Source organism: Diaphorina citri, unplaced genomic scaffold (assembly GCF_000475195.1).
Source record: "Diaphorina citri unplaced genomic scaffold, Diaci psyllid genome assembly version 1.1 scaffold1750, whole genome shotgun sequence".
Classification (NCBI taxonomy): Eukaryota; Metazoa; Arthropoda; class Insecta; order Hemiptera; family Psyllidae; genus Diaphorina; species Diaphorina citri.
Genome location: NW_007379176.1, coordinates 3390 through 23874, shown reverse-complemented (window position 1 = coordinate 23874; position 20485 = coordinate 3390). Strand labels below are relative to the sequence as shown.

The 20485-nt window shown below is 37.3% G+C and overlaps 2 protein-coding genes and 2 long non-coding RNA genes across 7 annotated transcripts; 1 reads left to right on the top strand and 3 right to left on the bottom strand.

Annotated features, from left to right (window-relative positions):
* Positions 1 to 222: 222 nt before the first annotated feature.
* LOC103517112 (hexosaminidase D-like) lies at positions 223 to 10215 on the bottom strand. Its single transcript, XM_008482133.2, has 6 exons — positions 9932 to 10215; positions 7430 to 7791; positions 5403 to 5660; positions 4948 to 5008; positions 369 to 542; positions 223 to 236 (listed from the first exon to the last, which is right to left on the bottom strand). Exons 1-6 carry the CDS (start codon positions 10113 to 10115, stop codon positions 223 to 225), a joined length of 1053 nt encoding a protein of 350 aa, XP_008480355.2. The 5' UTR covers positions 10116 to 10215.
* Positions 2491 to 4041, bottom strand: LOC113470694. Its single transcript, XR_003393659.1, has 2 exons — positions 3479 to 4041; positions 2491 to 2966 (listed from the first exon to the last, which is right to left on the bottom strand). It is a non-coding gene; the product is annotated as an uncharacterized LOC113470694 (long non-coding RNA).
* A 276-nt stretch (positions 10216 to 10491) lies between the features above and the next one.
* LOC103517111 (RNA-binding protein Rsf1) lies at positions 10492 to 15816 on the bottom strand. 4 transcript variants are annotated; one of them, XM_026829322.1, is made up of 4 exons: positions 15544 to 15816; positions 14381 to 14967; positions 12340 to 12547; positions 10492 to 10855 (listed from the first exon to the last, which is right to left on the bottom strand). In XM_026829322.1, exons 1-3 carry the CDS (start codon positions 15556 to 15558, stop codon positions 12418 to 12420), a joined length of 732 nt encoding a protein of 243 aa, XP_026685123.1. In that variant the 5' UTR covers positions 15559 to 15816; the 3' UTR covers positions 10492 to 10855; positions 12340 to 12417. The 4 variants fall into 4 exon arrangements, with proteins under 4 accessions (XP_026685123.1, XP_008480354.1, XP_026685124.1 ...); XM_008482132.3 differs by having other exon boundaries at positions 15592 to 15815; XM_026829323.1 differs by lacking the exon at positions 10492 to 10855 and adding an exon at positions 10945 to 10958 and having other exon boundaries at positions 12347 to 12547.
* LOC113470695 lies at positions 12534 to 13862 on the top strand. Its single transcript, XR_003393660.1, has 2 exons — positions 12534 to 12609; positions 12832 to 13862. It is a non-coding gene; the product is annotated as an uncharacterized LOC113470695 (long non-coding RNA).
* Positions 15817 to 20485: the final 4669 nt, after the last annotated feature.

Below are 20485 nucleotides of genomic sequence, written 5' to 3'. Positions count from 1 at the left end.
TTTACTCTGAAATGTTACCAATAATTCCAATAGTTATATTGGTAATTTAACATGAGGTGTATTTTTCTTTGTTGTTAGTTGTTACCGTACAAAACAGAACTAGTTGTGCAAAGAAGATTCGAATTTTCAACTTCATTCATCAACACGTTAGCTATCCAAACATATTCTATTGTGTTTACTGTTTACCCACAGGGCCCCAGCCCCATGTATGAAAACAACTTCCTAAGTGAGAGACACTCATTTAATTCTTGGAATTTTTCATCAAACAAATTGCAAAATTACATTGAGAGGCCCCTCTTTCAGATAACAATTAAAAATACAAGCTAGGTATATTTTTTTTTACTATAATCGGAAAGGAAAATACCTACACCCTTTCGTAATGGGGTGGTCAAATTTATGCTGAAAAGCTTCAACAAAATCGACTTGGCGCGAGTTCAATTCCAAATGCTGATTCAAGTTCGGTACCAACTTGAAGTCGTGGGAATTCCCCGGTGCTGATCGATACGTTCCGCTGATCCAGACTTCAGGGAAAATGGCGGCCAAGAAAAAACTTGGAAAATTCAATATTGCAAATTTTATCAAGCACAAAGGATCGAAAAAGGAAAATGTTTTGTGAGAAATACTTATCTATGTACATGTTATTTACTTTATGTATGAACTCATATCATATTTAATGCTGTGCCTTTTCGTACATATGATTATAGCAAAAATAAAAAAAAATCCAAGGTGATGAAGCAAAACATATCGGTTCAAAGCCATAGAAGTAGAACAAAGATGATCGTTTTCCAGAAAAGGGTAACGTTTCCTAATTTTATTCCCGTTATTTACAATGCTATATTGTACATGAGACTATGTTCTTGTTTTCTTTTTATAGGGACATTATATCCATTTATAATAGCTTTATAACTTCGTTATTTTTATTACATTGTAAGCCACAGTTTATTTCATAGATATACAGAGTTACAGACCTATATTTATTTTCCAGTACTGATTTATCGCCGCGTCGGTATTAATGTTCTTGTAATAACAATTACTCTACATAGGTAAACTTGCTTGCAATACATGATTAGGTATGCAATGAATATATATTTTACTCTGAAATGTTACCAATAATTCCAATAGTTATATTGGTAATTTAACATGAGGTGTATTTTCCTTTGTTGTTACCGTTATACCGTACAAAACAGAACTAGTTGTGCCCAGACGATTCGAATTTTCAACTTCATTCAACACGTTAGCTATCTAAACATATTCTATTGTGTTTACCCACAGGGCCCCATGTATGAAAACAACTTCCTAAGTGAGAGACACTCATTTAATTCTTGGAATTTTTCATCAAACAAATCGCAAAATTTCATTGAGAGGCCCCTCTTTCAGATAACAATTAAAAAATAAATTTTACATTTCTTCAAAAAACCGTCTTTTTCTTCGCCTTTTCCCGTGTACAGACGGGGTCGGCGTTTTTCGTCAGCCTCTTAATCTCTTAATCAGCCCTAACTAGGGTCATGACTTTGGGCTGACATTTGGTTTTGGCTACGGCGGCGTACGGCTACGGGGAACGACGGAAAAAAAAAGTTCTCAATTCAGTAGGAAGAACAATCAGTAGGATTTCATTTTATTTGTGTTTTACAGGGAGGGAAATCAATCAGTCCAAGGAATATAATAGTCACTATTTTGCAACTTCCAACATATTAAACGTCATTTATGACAAAAAGAGAAAATCTTCTTTTTTACTTTCTATTACTACAGTATAGCGAGCTATACTAGTAATGAAAGTATTGCAATCGGTCCAAATTTTTACTTTCTATTATTTAGTTTAATTCCATTAGTAGGAATATAATAGTCACTATTTTGCAACTTCCAACATATTAAACGTCATTTATGACAAAAAGAGAAAATCTTCTTTTTTACTTTCTATCACTACAGTATAGCGAGCTATACTAGTAATGAAAGTATTGCAATCGGTCCAAATTTTACTTTCTATTATTTAGTTTAATTCCATTAGTTGTTTCATCACTCAATTCCATTAGTTGAATTATAAAGGAACTTAAGAACAATCAGTAGGATTTCATTTTATTTGTGTTTTACAGGGAGGGAAATCAATCAGTCCAAGGAATATAATAGTCACTATTTTGCAAGCTTAGGACCTGAACTTCCAACATATTAAACGTCATTTATGACAAAAAGAGAAAATCTTTTTTTTTTTTACTTTCTATTATTTAGTTTAATTCCATGTTTCATCACTCAATTCCATTAGTTGAATTATAAAGGAACTTGTCAAAACTAGCAAAATAGTGACTAAAGTCCCGGAAATTACATCGAGAGAGCTTTGATCATCAAATTACATATTTCTTCTTTGTTTAAAAAACAAATCACAAAAGCAATTATCTAGTAAAAAGTAATAAATAAAAAGTCTTAAAAAATGACCATTTTTGAGGAGTGATTTGAGAAAACTAGCAAAATAGTGACTAAAGTCCCGGAAATTACATCGAGAGAGCTTTGATCATCAAATTACATATTTCTTCTTTGTTTAAAAAACAAATCACAAAAGCAATTATCTAGTAAAAAGTAATAAATAAAAAGTCTTAAAAAATGACCATTTTTGTGGAGTGATTTGAGATATGTATATCAAGGGCTGGAATAGAAGAATATTTACTTTTAGTGTGCTTTTGGCTAAGTCATTTTCTAAGACAACAACTTAACCCATTGAAACCCTTCATAGTATCTGTATATGATTAAAATGGAGGGTGACACAAATAGCACGTTTATTTATTCAAGCCCAAGATAAAATTTTTGAAGCAAAATTAACCAGTGACCTAAAGGTATACCTATCTATATTTAGTCATTCCATGTACTAAATTTCAGGCAAATTTTCTATCTGAAAAATTCTCAGTCTTAATGAGATACAAGTCAAAAAACTCCTTACTCAAATCAAAAACCAACGAGATCTTACAAGGAGTTTATACCTAGAAGGCATTTATATTTACTTTTAGTGTGCTTTTGGCTAAGTCATTTTCTAAGACAACAACTTAACCCATTGAAACCCTTCATAGTATCTGTATATGATCAAAATGGAGGGTCACACAAATAGCACGTTTATAGTCTTAAAAAGTGACCATTTTTGAGGAGTGATTTGAGATATATCAAGGGCTGGAATAAAAGAATATTTACTTTTAGTGTGCTTTTGGCTAAGTCATTTTCTAAGACAACTTAAACCATTGAAACCCTTCATAGTATCTGTATATGATCAAAATGGAGGGTCACACAAATAGCACGTTTACTTATTCAAGCCCAAGATAAAATCTTTGAAGCAAAATTAACCAGTGACCTAAAGGTATACCTATCTATATTTAGTCATTTCATGTACTAAATTTCAGACAAATTTTCCATCTGAAAAATTCTCAGTCTTAATGAGATACAAGTCAAAAAACTCCTTACTCAAATCAAAAACCAACGAGATCTTACAAGGAGTTTATACCTAGAAGGCATTTCAGCTCAGGGAGGAAAAGGAAGGAGAAACTGATCTATCATATTCTTGTCAAAGTAAAGGAGGGGTAGGGGTTATATTATTAGTGTCGGGGAACACTAACCTAATCCATCCAGACATCAATTTGGGGTTAGGGGAATTAAGGATTAGAGGACAAAATTTGTAAAAAGATGAAAAATCACACACAACTAGAAATAAAATAAATAGTATGTATACGTATGGGTAAAGGAGGAAAAATTGAGGGGAAAAGGGGGAGAAGGAATGCGGTAGTAACTATGTCAAGTCACTCAAAACATTTGTCAATTCCCATTGAAACTTATAAAGGTCCTTTCACAACAACATTAAAAGGATTATTTCTAATTTTATACTTTCCATTACATTATTTAAGTATAAGTAATTAAAACTTGGAAAATATTCAGCTTGACTATTATTATTGTTAAAGGAAAACTTAAGTTAGGCCGTGACAGTAATTTCATCTGTGTTCTACTCTATGATAGTGAAACGAGCCTGGTGGCGCGCGATCGTCAAGAGTTCAAATCAAATTTTCAATGAGCGAAGAATAGTATGTATACGTATGGGTAAAGGAGGAAAAATTGAGGGGAAAAGGGGGAGAAGGAATGCGGTAGTAACTATGTCAAGTCACTCAAACATTTGTCAATTCCCATTGAAACTTATAAAGGTCCTTTCACAACAACATTAAAAGGATTATTTCTAATTTTATACTTTCTATTTAGAATACATTATTTAAGTATAAGTAATTAAAACTTGGAAAATATTCAGCTTGACTATTATTACTGTTAAAGGAAAACTTGAGTTAGGCCGTGACAGTAATTTCATCTGTGTTCTATTCTATGATAGTGAAACGAGCCTGGTGGCGCGCGAACGTCAAGAGTTCAAATCCGAAGATTGTTATTTGATTTGGGTTGCAAAAAAATTACGAGTGGATGCCCTTGGCACTCAACCGTTGCTATTTCTTTAACAAGAGAAATTTCAGGCTTGTATGCTCCCTGTCTAATTCCTCCAGCCAAACTAGACTAGAAGTGGGAGAAAAATTGAGTTGAAAATGCCGAGAAACCATGAAACTCTATTCTGTGTTAATATAGGCCGGGCGGCGCGGCGTTTCAAACTTTTGACATTCGCGCGCCTCCCGGCACGCTTGATAAAATGGCTCGCCTAATCTATACAAACCTTTGAGGACCAGCCAGAACGAATGTCGTAATGGGGTGGTCAAATTTATGCTGAAAAGCTTCAACAAAATCGACTTGGCGCGAGTTCAATTCCAAATGCTGATTCAAGTTCGGCAAAAACTAGGAACTACGAAACCAAAAATAATATATCAACAGCCTTTCTGACTTTTGCAACGAGAAATTTTCGTTAATGAAACTAAAAACTAAAAAACAAACATATCACAGACATTTTTCACCATGAGGTATAGTAGCAATGTACCAAATGCATAATAAGGAATTCCGTATAGCTCTCCACGTTATATCCGAGAATGTCCATGTCTTCAAATGGTTGAACCTGGAAACATCGCCAGTTGTTAGTTATAGTTTAGGTTATTTTTATATTAACTCCCTCCTATTTACGACACAATTTAACCCACTTTGGTCTTTTTAGGGTGGATCAAATGGTTGAACCTGGAAACATCGCCAGTTGTTAGTTAGTTATAGTTTTATAGTTTAGCTGTTTAGGTTATTTTTATATTAACTCCCTCCTATTTACGACACAATATAACCCACTTTGGTCTTTTTAGGGTGGATATACAGAATACAAAATATTCAATAAAATCAGGACTACTGGTTCTGATTCTTACCAGGGAAGGTGTCAATGTCTTCACTATCAAATAGTCATTGTTCAGTCAGATAGGCAATTATTATACAGACAGACCATTATAATTGTCAAACGATTTACTTACCACGGGGATAACATATTTCCCGATGCCCATCAGTTGCTTGATGCGACTCGTAGGCACACACCGAAACAAATCGTCCCACATCAGCAACTTCACTTGCGGATATAACTGATTGAAATGACGCACAATAGTCACCAAATGATCTATGATGACGTCATATAAGTGTTTTCCCCCACAACATTCCCTAGGGCACTCATCCTGAGGGAACGGACCTCGGAACCCGATGTGAAAGTATTTGGTGTCTCGGTGAAAGTCTAAAACCTGGGGAGGGAGAAGAGAGCTGGATCAGGGAGGAGAGGGACGAAGAATTTCATTGAGCTCAGGGAAAAGCAACAACGGAGATCTTATCGTCCCGGCACGTCCCGAAATTTAAGGCAGATGGAGGACAGAATAGGGGTGAGATAGGCGTTCCGAGAACGAACCTCATCTGTTAAGGATAAAATTCGCCCTGGGCGTTAATCGAACCCGTGACCTAGCGCTTAGAAGATTCAAATGGTTGAACCTGGAAACATCGCCAGTTGTTAGTTAGTTATAGTTTTATAGTTTAGCTGTTTAGGTTATTTTTATATTAACTCCTATTTACGACACAATATAACCCACTTTGGTCTTTTTAGGGTGGATATACACTATACAGAGTACAAAATATTCAATAAAATCAGGACTACTGGTTCTGATTCTTACCAGGGAAGGTGTCAATGTCTTCACTATCAAATAGTCATTGTTCAGTCAGATAGGCAATTATTATACAGACAGACCATTATAATTGTCAAACGATTTACTTACCATGGGGATAACATATTTCCCGATGCCCATAAGTTGCTTGATGCGACTCGTAGGCAAACACCGAAACAAATCGTCCCACATCAGCAACTTCACTTGCGGATATAACCTGAAGCATCGTAGTTTTGTACTCATTCATGAAAAAGATCAACGTATCTTCCCCACACGATATAGCGATGAAAAATACAGCATGCACCCCTATAAACCGTATACAATGTCTGATCAATTAGGTCTCCCTTCTTGTGTAATAAAATCTACCCCTAAAAATACCTTTGCATTTCCACACGATATTTTATTTAAAGATAACAATAGCGATGAAAAATACAGCATGCACCCCTATAAACCGTATACAATGTCTGATCAATTAGGTCTCCCTTCTTGTGTAATAAAATCTACTCCCAAAAATACCTTTGCGTTTATTTCCACACGATATTTTAAGGATAACTTTCTCTACTCTTAGTCAACCTTACAAAAACGAAAAACTAGGAACTACGAAACCAAAAATAATATATCAACAGCCTTTCTGACTTTTGCAACGAGAAATTTTCGTTAATGTAACTAAAAAATAAAAAACAAACATATCACAGACATTGTTCACCATGAGGTATAGTAGCAATGTACCAAATGCATAATATAAGTACTCGTTGGGCGAGACAACTTATTGCTACCTTCCGAGCTATCTATATCTAGGCTGGGTGCTTCAAAATTTAAAATGCTAGGTGCACCTCGATCGATTGATGTCTGAAGCTGTATCCACACATAGTCGACCGGCCTGAACCGTCCACACTGCCTCGACAACATAGAGATTCACCTCGTCGATCGACACGACGGCCGGTGGACTATGTTTGAACACAGCTTAATCTTGGGTTTTCTGAGAGTATAGACCACGGACCACGATTTCGACAGAAATACAAAAGCCTGTCCCAGCCACCCTTCAGATTTAGAACATGATGGGTGAATATTTCCATACAGCGTTTTTTACCTTTTTAAGGGGGTTTTTAGACCACGATTTCGACAGAAATACAAAAGCCTGTCCCAGCCACCCTTCAGATTTAGAACATGGGTGAATATTTCCATACAGCGTTTTTTTAGGGGTGTTTTTGGACCACGATTTCGACAGAAATACAAAAGCCTGTCCCAGCCACCCTTCAGATTTAGAACATGGGTGAATATTTCCATACAGCGTTTTTTACTTTTTTAAGGGGGTTTTTATCCGACGTCAAGTTTTAACATGTATACTTATTACTTACCCTCCCTATCATCTTGAACACAAGGTCCAGCGAGCTTCTGGCGTTCGGGCAAATAAACCGGGTGTCGTTGAAATTCTGCCGCATCTTGGCAAACTCTTTCACTTTCAGTACGAAGTCCATATCCGAGTATAGAGGTACGAGAGGAATACTGGCGAGTCCATTGGACTCCGCAGCCGCTAGGATGATAAATATTTCGGTTTCCCTGAAAGGGTTGGTGTTGTCGAACCCTAAGGAATAGGGTAGGGTGTCTTCCCATTCAATGAGGAGGCTGGTAGCCCCCGTGTAGGCCAGGATGGGAAGGATCTCCTTCAGGTACGTCAGACTGGGGGGTGCACCTTTCAGGTCTAAATGAACGAGGACCTCTGTGAAAAATACGGAGAGTTTCCAAGTACCTGCTTTAGGGTGTGCACTCAGCAACTAACTTTCTTTTTAGTGACCGGGGTTTCACCCTCCATTCGGCAACAAGCTTTCCAACCTCTGTGAAAAATACGGAGAGTTTCCAAGTACCTGCTTTAGGGTGTGCACTCAGCAACTAACTTTCTTTTTAGTGACCGGGGTTTCCCAAATGGTGGCCTGCGGTTCAGGACGAGCCAATTTTATTTAACATGGCTAGAGACCATCACCCCAATGTATGGCAGATAAGACATATACGTGTATCTTTTCGTTATTCTGCCATCACCATTCGGCTTTTAGTAGTATGTGGTGCCAGACTCATAGAAATGCAAATGGTGTACAGAGTAAAGTACTCATAGCTTGGGGGAGCAAGGACTTACCTTTGAATGTGGATGCCATCACCATTCGGCTTTTAGTAGTATGTGGTGCCAGACTCATAGAAATGCAAATGGTGTACAGAGTAAAGTACTCATAGCTTGGGGAAGCAAGGACTTACCTTTGAATGTGGACGGTGTCACCATCTGGTTTCTGTACGGAACGATGGATAAGCTACTCGGGTCAAAGAAAAAATTGACCAGGAGAAAATGAATAGCACAAGCGAACACGGATAGAAATGAAAACAAGAGAAACAGAGGAAATATTTTGAACACGGAACTAGACATGGTAATGACAAGTGACATACTTGGCACCGGTTGAACTGCGGGGCTGCGGGGTCGATTCCTGTCCGAGGCAAACTTTATATCTTAAAACAGATAAGGTTCGTTTTCGGAATGGCTGGCTTTCTGCTATCCTGTTCTCTCTTTGATTTCAGAACGAAAAGACCTCCGCTGTTACAGTTCCCTCTCTATGAAACCTCGTAAAAAATGGTACCTATCACTTGGCACCGGTTGAACTGCGGGGCTGTGGGATCGATTCCTGTCCGAGGCAAACTTTATCTTAAAACAGATAAGGTTCTTTTTCGGAATGCCTGGCTTTCTGCTATCCTGTTCTATCTTTGATTTCAGAACGAAAAGACCTCCGCTGTTACAGTTCCCTCTCTATGAAACCTCGTAAAAAATGGTATCTATGCATCGTTCAAGTTAAATTAATATAAGGTAATGAGCCCAAATTTGGGACAACTCTTTCAAGTGAAACAGCAACGATGAAAACTCTCAGATTCTGCTATCCTGTTCTCTCTTTGATTTCAGAACGAAAAGACCTCCGCTGTTACAGTTCCCTCTCTATGAAACCTCGTAAAAAATGGTATTTATGCATCGCTCAAGTCAAATTAATATAAGGTAATGAGCCCAAATTTGGACCAACTCTTTCAAGTGAAACAGCAACGATGAAAAATCTCAGAGGTTACGTAGCATACAGAATATTTTACGTACAATACGGTTCAAATGTTGAATCAAGTGTCCTTTATTCAGTGCGTTTACCATATACCTATCTGGATTTCTGCTGTTTACACACATGCACTGAACATCACAAGGTAATAATTCTCATCAGTAAAATACTAAAATCCAATAGTTTTCCACATCTAGGGATAACCGTAATATCCATTTCACTGTTAAGAAGGCTTGGTTGATAGGTAATGCTTAAAAAATCATTTAGGGATTTAACCCGCCAATCCTTAAAAACACATCAGGTCCCTCTTTATAGCTTATTCAAAAGCTCCATTTACCCAACTTCTTTAATAATGTCCCAGTTCTTAACTGTTCACAAGGTAATAATTCTCATCAGTAAAATACTAAAATCCAATAGTTTTCCACATCTAGGGATAACCGTAATATCCATTTCACTGTTAAGGCTTGGTTGATAGGTAATGCTTAAAAAATCATTTAGGGATTTAATCCGCCAATCCTTAAAAACACATCAGGTCCCTCTTTATGGCTTATTCAAAAGCTCCATTTACCCAACTTCTTTAATAATGTCCCAGTTCTTAACTGTTTTTTATTAAACATGGCTAGAGACCATCACCCCAATGTATGGCAGATAAGACATATACGTGTATCTTTTTGTTATTCTGCCATCACCATTCGGCTTTTAGTAGTATGTGGTGCCAGACTCATAGAAATACAAATGGTGAACAGAGTAAAGTACTCATAGTTTGGGGAAGCAAAGACTTACCTTTGAATGTGGACGGTGTCACCATCTGGTTTCTGTACGGAACGATGGATAAGCTACTCGGGTCAAAGAAAAAGTTGACCAGGAGAAAATGAACAGCACAAGCGAACACGGACAGAAATGAACCCAAGAGAAACAGAGGAAATATTTTGAACACGGAACTAGACATGGTAATGACAAGTGACATACTTGGCACCGGTTGAACTGCGGGGTCGATTCCTGTCCTAGGCAAACTTTATCTTAAAACAGATAAGGTTCTTTTTCGGAATGCCTGGCTTTCTGCTATCCTGTTCTCTCTTTGATTTCAGAACGAAAAGGCCTCCGCTGTTACAGTTCCCTCTCTATGAAACCTCGTAAAAAATGGTATTGTCAAGTCACTCAAACATTTGTCAATTCCCATTGAAACTTATAAAGGTCCTTTCACAACAACATTAAAAGGATTATTTCTAATTTTATACTTTCCATTACATTATTTAAGTATAAGTAATTAAAAACTTGGAAAATAATCAGCTAGACTATTATTACTGTTAAAGGAAAACTTAAGTTAGGCCGTGACAGTAATTTCATCTGTGTTCTATTCTATGATAGTGAAACAAGCCTGGTGGCGCGCGATCGTCAAGAGTTCAAATCAAATTATCAATGAGCGAAGAAATATTAATACATAACAAAGGAAAATTTAGAACCTTTACGCAGCGAAGAGGTAGTATTTACGTTGATATTTGTGCGTAGATATTTCTACGTAGCGTGGCGGCGTGTGGGATTTCAGCAGTTGTCTAGCGTCGCGAAGCATTTAGTCGATGAATGTATTTACGCAGCGTCGCACAGTATTCACGCAGCCATTTGGAGATATCGTCGCGACGTATTGAGATCATCGTAGCGTAAATTCGTAGCTCGCAGTGTGTTTTTACTAGTTATTTTTGTCTATACACGCAGCCATTTGGAGATATCGTCGCGACGTATTGAGATCATCGTAGCATAAATTCGTAGCTCGCAGTGTGTTTTTACTAGTTATTTTCGTCTATATTTTTTACTGAAATCATTTGCAACAGAGAAGTCAAAATATGGTTGGATTATTCGATGATAAGAAATGGGGTTTAGTCTTACAGTGGCGTGAAGCATCGTAGTTTTGTACTCATTCATGAAAAAGATCAACGTATCTTCCCCACACGATATAGCGATGAAAAATACAGCATGCAACGCAGCCATTTGGAGATATCGTCGCGACGTATTGAGATCATCGTAGCATAAATTCGTAGCTCGCAGTGTGTTTTTACTAGTTATTTTTGTCTATATTTTGTACTGAAATCATTTGCAACAGAGAAGTCAAAACATGGTTGGATTATTCGATGATAAGAAATGGGGTTTAGTCTTACAGTGGCGTGAAGCATCGTAGTTTTGTACTCATTCATGAAAAAAGATCAACGTATCTTCCCCACACGATGTAGCGATGAAAAATACTGATAAGAAATGGGGTTTAGTCTTACAGTGGCGTGAAGCATCGTAGTTTTGTACTCATTCATGAAAAAGATCAACGTATCTTCCCCACCCGATGTAGCGATGAAAAATATAGCATGCACCCTATAAACCGTATACAATGTCTGATCAATTAGGTCTCCCTCCTTGTGTAATAAAATCTACTCCCAAAAATACTTTTGCATTTCCACAGGATATTTTAAAGATAACTTTCTCTACTAGGAATTCCGTATAGCTCTCCACGTTATATCCGAGAATGTCCATGTCTTCAAATGGTTGAACCTGGAAACATCGCCAGTAGTTAGTTATAGTTTAGCTGTTTAGTTTAGGTTATTTTTACATTAACTCCTATTTACGACACAATATAACCCACTTTGGTCTTTTTAGGGTGGATATACAGAGTACAAAATATTCAAATAAAATCAGGACATCAGCAAAAACTAGGAACTACGAAACCAAAAATAATATATCAACAGCCTTTCTGACTTTTGCAACGAGAAATTTTCGTTAATGAAACTAAAAAATAAAAAAAAAACAAACATATCACAGCATTGTTCATCATGAGGTAAAGTAGCAATATACCAAATGCATAATGTACCAGGGAAGGTGTCAATGTCTTCACTATCAAATAGTCATTGTTCAGTCAGATAGGCAATTATTATACAGACAGACCATTATAATTGGCAAACGATTTACTTACCACGGGGATAACATATTTCCCGATGCCCATCAGTTGCTTGATGCGACTCGTAGGCACACACCGAAACAAATCGTCCCACATCAGCACCTTCACTTGCGGATATAACTGATGGAAATGACGCACAATAGTCACCAAATGATCAACAACTTATTTCCCACAATATGAAGTTAACGTTGGTCCCCACCCCTAAGATAGAAGATAAGGACAGCGAAGCAAGGGGAGTAGAATAGTATCGAAGTTTGTACCTGGGGTAGTGAAGTGACCATAGCGTGCGTCGTTATATTGAGTAGTGTAGAGTAGAGGAAGGGATGGGTATCTAATAGCCTCCATTGGCGCCATAACCACCCCCACTGGAGCTGCGAGCACCCCCATAGCCACCACCTCCTCCACCTCGACCGCCCCCATACGAAGAATTTGATCCATAGGAATCACCACCATAGTCTCGACTGTAAATCACGTAGAGAAATATATTCGTAGATTATAATAGCGTAGACACATAAGTAAACAGGTCGAAATATAATGCACAATGGATAACGTCGTCTGCATTCATAGCTAAGAGTCACAACGGAGAAAAATATTGAATTAGTTTCATGAGTTCAATTCGTTTGGTAGACGGGCGTCGAAGTTCTGTAATAACGTAGGACATGGTTTTCATTAGGAATTCAATACATATGTAGATGCATAATATCAGAGTACAATTCAACAAGGGCAGAGACACATAAGTAAACAGGTCGAAATATAATGCACAATGGATAACGTCGTCTGCATTCATAGCTAAGAGTCACAACGGAGAAAAATATTGCATTAGTTTCATGAATTCAATTCGTTTGGTGGACGGGCGTCGAAGTTCTGTAATAACGTAGGACATGGTTTTCATTAGGAATTCAATACATATTATGTAGATGCATAATATCAGAGTACAATTCAACAAGGGCAGAATGTAGTGCAAAATTATTTGCTGTTCAAACATTGGAAGCGTTGTTAGTTTTTGGTATGTAGAAAAATCGATTGCAGTAGACTTTGAATGACACACTTGACATGATTTTGTTTTTCATCCCAGAATACAAAATGTGAAATATAAACTCAATATTAGCTTCAATTTCATTTGTAGTGCATTTCAGAAAAACATGTTTGATCTCAACTAAGAACTTTGTATGATTTTACACCTACATTGCACAATAATGATGTAGAAGATCTCCATTTTAAAAATGGGTGTCAAAAGTTCATTTTCAATTTCTCAATTTTGAACAAAAAGCTTCCATTGAATTTGGATGATTAGGTGACCACTGTTTTCAATAAAATGGGCAGTGAAGGGGTTTAAAACAAATGAAAACATAGATCAGTCTTGATTAGCATTGATACAACTGAACTCAGCTTTCAGGTAAAGTAACAGGTTGGTAATTTGATATACAACTAGATATGCATAGCTTTTTATTTGATCAAGAACCACCACTTTGTTAATTTTATAAGCATTTATTAGTCTGTTAGCCACAGAAGAAATTTCCAATTCTTGAAGTGATCAAAATGATTTTCATAGCTTTTTTAATACTGATTGTAGAGGTAAGACGTTTGAAGCAAAATATTGCAATCAAGTTTCTTCACAATAGTTGAACATGGACTTATCAATCAACTTCCAGATCCAAAGTCAAAATTAATATAAAGTTGATGCAAAATAAGCCATTTGAAGGGAATTATTAGGAATAAATATCATTATAATACACCCAAGAGAGATCATTTTAAATCACAGATTTATTTTTTAAGTAAGCTGAAATGGACATGTGTATTCAAGGTTCAGAACCAAAATGGTATCAACATGTTCTTGTAAACTATTATTAATTTGGCACCTTGAAATTTGTGTAAATAAAAAAGTTGAACATAAAGAGGACAAAATAACTTGTCTTATTTCAGTTCAAAAAGTTGTTGTGTTCAAAATAAACAACATAATAAATATATTACATATTTCATATGTACACTGTACACTGACTAGGTAGTAAGTAACAGGGGAAGCAAAATTGAAAAGAGAAAATAGGTATCTACAATTTTAATAGAGTAATCCCTACAATACAAGGTTGATTTCTTGAACAGCACAATTTAAAGCTGCCTTGAGATTTCTCTGTTTTATCTACAATTTTAATAGAATAATCCCTACAATACAAGGTTGATTTCTTGAACAGCACAATTTAAAGCTGCCTTGAGATTTCTCTGTTCAACTTTGCTCACCCTTGGGGTGATAAATACTTCACTATGTAAAAATTATTTAGTACTCATCAACATTGTACCTTCTTTGAACGGGAGATCTGCTACGGAATCTACCACCACCTCCTCTTCCTCCACCTCCTCCATTATAGTAGTCTGGCTTTCCTCCATCAAATCCTCGACTGTCTCTTCCACCTCGGTAGCCTCCACCTCCTCTTCCTCCTCCATACTCATCTCGGCCTCCTCGGTATCCACCACCTCCCCGACTGCCTCTGAATCCTCCATCTCCTCTCCCTCGTCCACCTCCTCCAAACCTATCACCACCATCTCTGTAGCCACCGCCTCCGTAGCCCCCACCACCTCCACGGTAGCCTCCTCGTCCACCTCTGCTGTCAAATCTGCCTCCACGGCCACCACCTCCTCTTCCACGACCTCTGCCTCTGGAGATTTCAACACGTAGCTTGGAGCCCATCAGGTCTTGATCATTCATACTGTCACAGGCAGCCTCAGCATCAATTTGATTTGAGAACTCGACAAATGCAAACCCGGGAGGATTGAAAGCAACCCATACACTGTTGAGCTTTCCAAACTTTTCAAATTCCAGTTCCAAGTCTTCTTTCTTGACTGTCTCGGTGAGACCTCCTACATATACACGAGTACCACGTTCCATCTGTAAAAGAGAATAAATGTAACAATTAGAACTTGGGTAAGTACCATTTTTACAATATTAAAAAATAATAATAATAAAAATAAGTGCCACTGGTGCAGTTACTAGGGCAGAGGATTCACAACCGGACGGTTTGCAGTTTGAATCCCAAAGGGGAAATAAAAAACATAATCAGAGGAAAACTAGGTAATTATGCAGAAGTCACATCCATGGAAAAGAAAAGCTTGTATTTGTATTTAACCTAACCCTATAATAATACTTATCACTGCTTGTTTGTGACAGTTCCTTTGGTAGCAATATTCCATGGACGTGACTTCTGCACAAGTACGGAAAACTATTCCCTCAGGTGTGTCAAGGACAAAATACAGAGGCAAGGTTTATCCTGCATCTTCTGCAAGACACAAGCATCCATTTTGAAATTTCGGAACAGAGAGGAATCCATGTTCTCGTCTGTAAGAATGCCTGTACCTTTGTTAGTAAGGTCGCCGGAGGAAAAGTGAGAATTAAACTAAGAAAGAAACACACAGAAGTGTAATTTTACATGCTGTTAATGAAATAATAAGGGTTAATTAATATTACCATTCCGTCTGACATGATTGCTTTGGATGCCGCAAAACGTACACGTACCTTGAAGACCTTGTGGTTTGTGGTGGATTCTGTGATGGAACACGAGATCTCTTTACAAATTTATATATTTAACAAAACCTTCAACACTACACTGGCATAGCTTTTATCCAAAAACACTCCTTTCCTCCAAAAATTAACTTGTAAAATTAATATTTTAGTTTTCAGAAATTCAAGTTTTCAATTTCTTCTGAAAACAAAAACACGGAACTAGACGATAAGAGGGGAAATGTGAAGAAGCGGCGTCATTCCCCTTCCATTGACCCAACCTCTTAATTTGAGAGAGCTGCCAACTTAAAATGCCTTCTACAATATTTTTGGAAATTTGAGATACGTCTTCGATCATTTTACCAATATCCAAAGGTTTTTTTTTCCTTTCATTTAGAGAAAAAACTGAAAAATGTAGTAATTTGTAAAGTAAAATTTGTAAGGTACAAATTTGCAAAGTACCTACGTGAATCCTGAACCATAAAATTTATTTTGCAACAGTTGGTCAAAGTGATTGTAGGGGAAATGTGAAAAAATCAAGAACGAAGACCTTTTCTGTAAATTTATCCCTCCAATGATTTCAATCCCACTCTAATGAGAATAAATCCCGCATTCTGAATGACTATTGTCCTCTTCTTGTTTCTTTAAGGCCCGACTTATTGTTATTCAGAAAAAAATCTTGTGTGTTAGTGGGAACACTCATTTAAATTACATTGCCTACAGAACATTTGAAAAAAGTGGGAGCGGGCCTTTACTGTGGGCTGGACTCCAAAAATTTTAAGTGCCCACCCCTCCTTCCTTGCTTGAGAAAACATGGAGCTAATCCCCGGGATTTCCAACTTCCATAATATAAGCGGTAATTTGTAAAGTACAAATTTGCAAAGTACCTACCTACGCTAATCTATTCTTTCTACCATGACGCTAATCGTGAACCAATTATAAAATTTATTTTTTGCAACAGTTGGTCAAAGTGATTGTAGGGGAAATGTGAAAAAATCAAGAACGAAAACCTTTTCTGTAAATTTATCCCTCCAATGATTTCAATCCCACTCTGATGAGAATAAATCCCGCATTCCTGTTCCTTATTTATGGCCCGTTCCCACACTTCCCACTTGTCATTCAGAAAAAAATCTTGTGTGTTAGTGGGAACACTCATTTAAATTACATTGCTTACAGAACATTTGAAAAAAAGTGGGAACGAGCCTTTACCGTGGGCTGGACTCTAAAAATTTCAAGTGTCCACCCCCCTTCCTTGCTTGAGAAAACATGGAGCTAATCCCCGGGATTTCCAACTTCCATAAGTACATAAATGCGGGCCACATAACTACAGGGGAGTAGGCCCGTATCCAGGATTATATTGAGGGGAGGGAGTGGATGCTCCACATTTTGGAGTACACCCCACAGTAAAAGCGCAGAAATGAAGCAAGAGGAGAGCCACCCAAAAAGCTTTGCGGGTCAAATGTGGACCGCGGGCCGCTAGTTGGAAACCGCTGATCCTTTCAATACCTTCGGGTGTAAAAAATCCCTCTTCTTACTAAATATTCCCTCTTGTGGGCTGGACTCCAAAAATTTTAAGTGCCCACCCCTCCTTCCTTGCTTGAGAAAACATGGAGCTAATCCCCGGGATTTCCAACTTCCATCAGTATATGCGGGCCACATAACTACAGGGGAGCAGGCCCGTATCCAGGATTATATTGAGGGGAGGGAGTGGATGCTCCACATTTTGGAGTACACCCCACAGTAAAAGCGCAGAAATGAAGCAAGAGGAGAGCCACCCAAAAAGCTTTGCGGGTCAAATGTGGACCGCGGGCCGCTAGTTGGAAACCGCTGATCCTTTCAATACCTTCGGGTGTAAAAAATCCCTCTTCTTACTAAATATTCCCTCTTGTACCATTCTTGATATTTTTAATCCTCCCTCTTCTACCACTTCCCCTCGTTTGTAAACATGAGTGGAAAAAGCTGAAGGGGAAATTTGGCTCTTTTTTTTTCATTTTCTTTTTTTTTTCTAACTCGAGTTTTGAGTTGAGTTGAGTTATCATGAAAAAAATTCCTGTGATAAGATGGTTGAATCCTTTTACCAATGTCCCAGTCCGATCTATCATTATCAGTTGAGTTGAGTCTTGGATCCTCAATTCCTCACAGTTCTGCTTCTGAGTTCTGAGCTTCTGAGTCCTCCCGCTCCATTCTTGATATTTTTAATCCTCCCTCTTCTACCACTTCCCCTCGTTTGTAAACATGAGTGGAAAAAGCTGAAGGGGAAGTTTGGCTCTTTTTACTTTTTCTTTTCATTTTCTTTTTTAGGTACCTAAACCTACCTAACCCGAGTCTCGAGCAACTCGAGTTTTGAGTTGAGTTATGAAAAAAATTCCTGTGATAAGATGTTTGAATCCTTTTACCAATGTCCCAGTCCGATCTATCATTATCAGTATCAGTTGAGTCTTGGATCCTCACAGTTCTGCTTCTGAGCTGAGTTCTGAGTCAGTCATCAGTCTGTCCATGTTTGTAATCATGAGTGATAAGAGATTGTGCGTGTTTTTTAAAAATTGCATCTCGATAATTCGACTGCGGGGATTTTAACAAATTTACCGTGCCGTGTTTTTAACTTGAGAAATAATCATTTAATTTTAGTTCTCTTGTAAATAATTAAGTCAGTCATAGTCTGTCCAGGTCTTGTAATCATGAGTGATAAGAGATTGTGCGTGTTTTTTAAAAATTGCATCTCGATAATTCGACTACGGGGATTTTAACAAATTTAGCGTGCAGTGTTTTCAACTTCAGAAATAATCATTTAATTTTAGTTCTCTTGTAAATAATTGAAAATTGTGAAAATGAGGCGTAACGTGAAATATTTGCTGTTGTTTTCAATATCATGGATGTTTGTTGTGGTCTATTATTTGCAGTCAATCAAGGACCCTTTGACACCCAAGGTAAGAACTTGTTTCTTCTGATGCCTCTAGTTATACCTAAACATGTAAATTGTAAACTTTCCTCTGAACTTGCCAGTGTTTTTTTACTCAGTTAACTAATCAACTATGCCTTAACCAAATCGCTCCTTTATGAAACTGTAAACTTGTCTTTGATGTTCACATTAGCAATTTGGCAAAGGTTGGATTGAGAGCTGGCTATGTGCTATGTGTGAACCTTTGATTCAATAATCTCTGTAAGGACCAAGGAATTTCCATCCACTGCTAATTCCCTGTATGGTTGTGTAGCCAAAAGCTCCAGTTTGAAATAATAATAATAATGATAATAATTTCAGAGTATTTTCAACCATGAATCCCCAGATCTGTAGTCTTATGTTTGCCTGAACTTTTGGGCTTTTCCACTAGCACAGATGAATGAAAAATGTTTAGAAGAGATTTGACAGCTAACATGAGACTGTAGAAATGAGAATGAGTTGAGTTAAAAAAAATAAAAAAATAAAGTGCCTATATTTTAACATGAGTGCTCTGTATAACAGGAACTAAATCTGTTATTAGTTCATTACCTCCACTAGCACAGATGAATGAAAAATGTTTAGAAGAGATTTGACAGCTAACATGAGACTGTAGAAATGAGAATGAGTTGAGTTAAAAAAACATGCCTATATTTTAACATGAGTGCTCTGTATAACAGGAACTACTTAAATCTGTTATTAGTTAATTACCTATGTACTAATTTGCTACCTACATATATGCCAACACACACCTACATAGTTGGTAGGTACCTACAGGTACAGTACTTGGATCTAGGATTTAGCTAGATAGATAATTAATTTGCCTAGGTATTCATATGAGTGTTGATATCATTGTCATGGTACTGATCACATTTAGTAATTGAGTATCTGCCTACTAATTTGCTACCTACATATATGCCAACACACACCTACATAGTTGGTAGGTACCTACAGGTACAGTACTTGGATCTAGGATTTAGCTAACTAGCTAGATAGATAACTAATTTGCCTAGGTATTCATTCATATGAGTGTTGATATCATTGTCATGGTACTGATCACATTTAGTAATTGAGTATCTGCCTATAGGTGCTTGTTTAACTATTGGTTTGATTTATTATGTCATTGTAGTTGAGACAGAATAGTCATTACTTACCTAGCAAAGTACTTTTTGTCAATTAGTTTTCTCTAATTAATTAACAATTCTGATATCAATTGCATAACTGATCTCATTTGTTTGTTTTGCTTGTTGTGGAAATCATGATCACATTCCTAAACATTGTGTCTGTAATGGATAAGATTTATTTAGATTGTTCACTTACTTTGGTACAGTTAAGTAAGTAATGGTAAAAGTAAGTGCAGCACCCTCAAGGAAATAGATGGAGCACCACTGATTCTTTTACTGGGCCCCGCAACAGCCAGTCACGGAATCAATCATTTGCATATGATACAAATTTTATGACCCCGCCGGGAATCGAACCCGGGCCTCCCACGTGCAAGGCGAGCGCAGTGACCACTACGCCATGGAAGCTGACCACCAACCATAAAGATAACTACATTATTGTAGGTACTCCCAAATTTTATTCCAAATCAAAGCTTATCCAAAAACACCCATGCAAAATACACATTACACCATACAAATGCACATGCATCCAATTCCTATTTCCCTTAAAATTCCCACTATACCGCATCAGGATCCTCCTCCTATGTACCTATATGTAACCAGACAACTATCCACCCATGTAGTTAGGTACGCACTCAGTAAACTGTAAAGGGTTCAAATTGTACAGGAATTCACGCCATCCCATCAGAAAGATAGCGTTAGAGAGGAATTATAATGACCATGCCTGAAAGAGGCATCTTATGCACACTATCTGAACTGATTCCTTGTTCCGGAAACACTACGTTGTACGTTAGTACGATAGTACGGGGCTCTCTGCATAACATCACACAGACAATGGCTTATTCACACACCG

What these genes read in the sequence shown, in the direction of transcription:
- LOC103517112 (XM_008482133.2), bottom strand. Translation starts at nt 10,115, where the DNA reads ATGTCACTTGTCATTACCATGTCTAGTTCCGTGTTCAAAATATTTCCT. An exon ending in GGAAATATGTTATCCCCGTG is followed by an intron (nt 5,009 to 5,402) that starts GTAAGTAAATCG and finishes CGATGTTTCCAG; the next exon opens with GTTCAACCATTTGAAGACAT. An exon ending in GGAGAGCTATACGGAATTCC is followed by an intron (nt 543 to 4,947) that starts TTATTATGCATT and finishes CAAGTTTTTTCT; the next exon opens with TGGCCGCCATTTTCCCTGAA.
- LOC103517111 (XM_026829322.1), bottom strand. An exon ending in AGATCTCCCGTTCAAAGAAG is followed by an intron (nt 12,548 to 14,380) that starts GTACAATGTTGA and finishes CGTGATTTACAG; the next exon opens with TCGAGACTATGGTGGTGATT.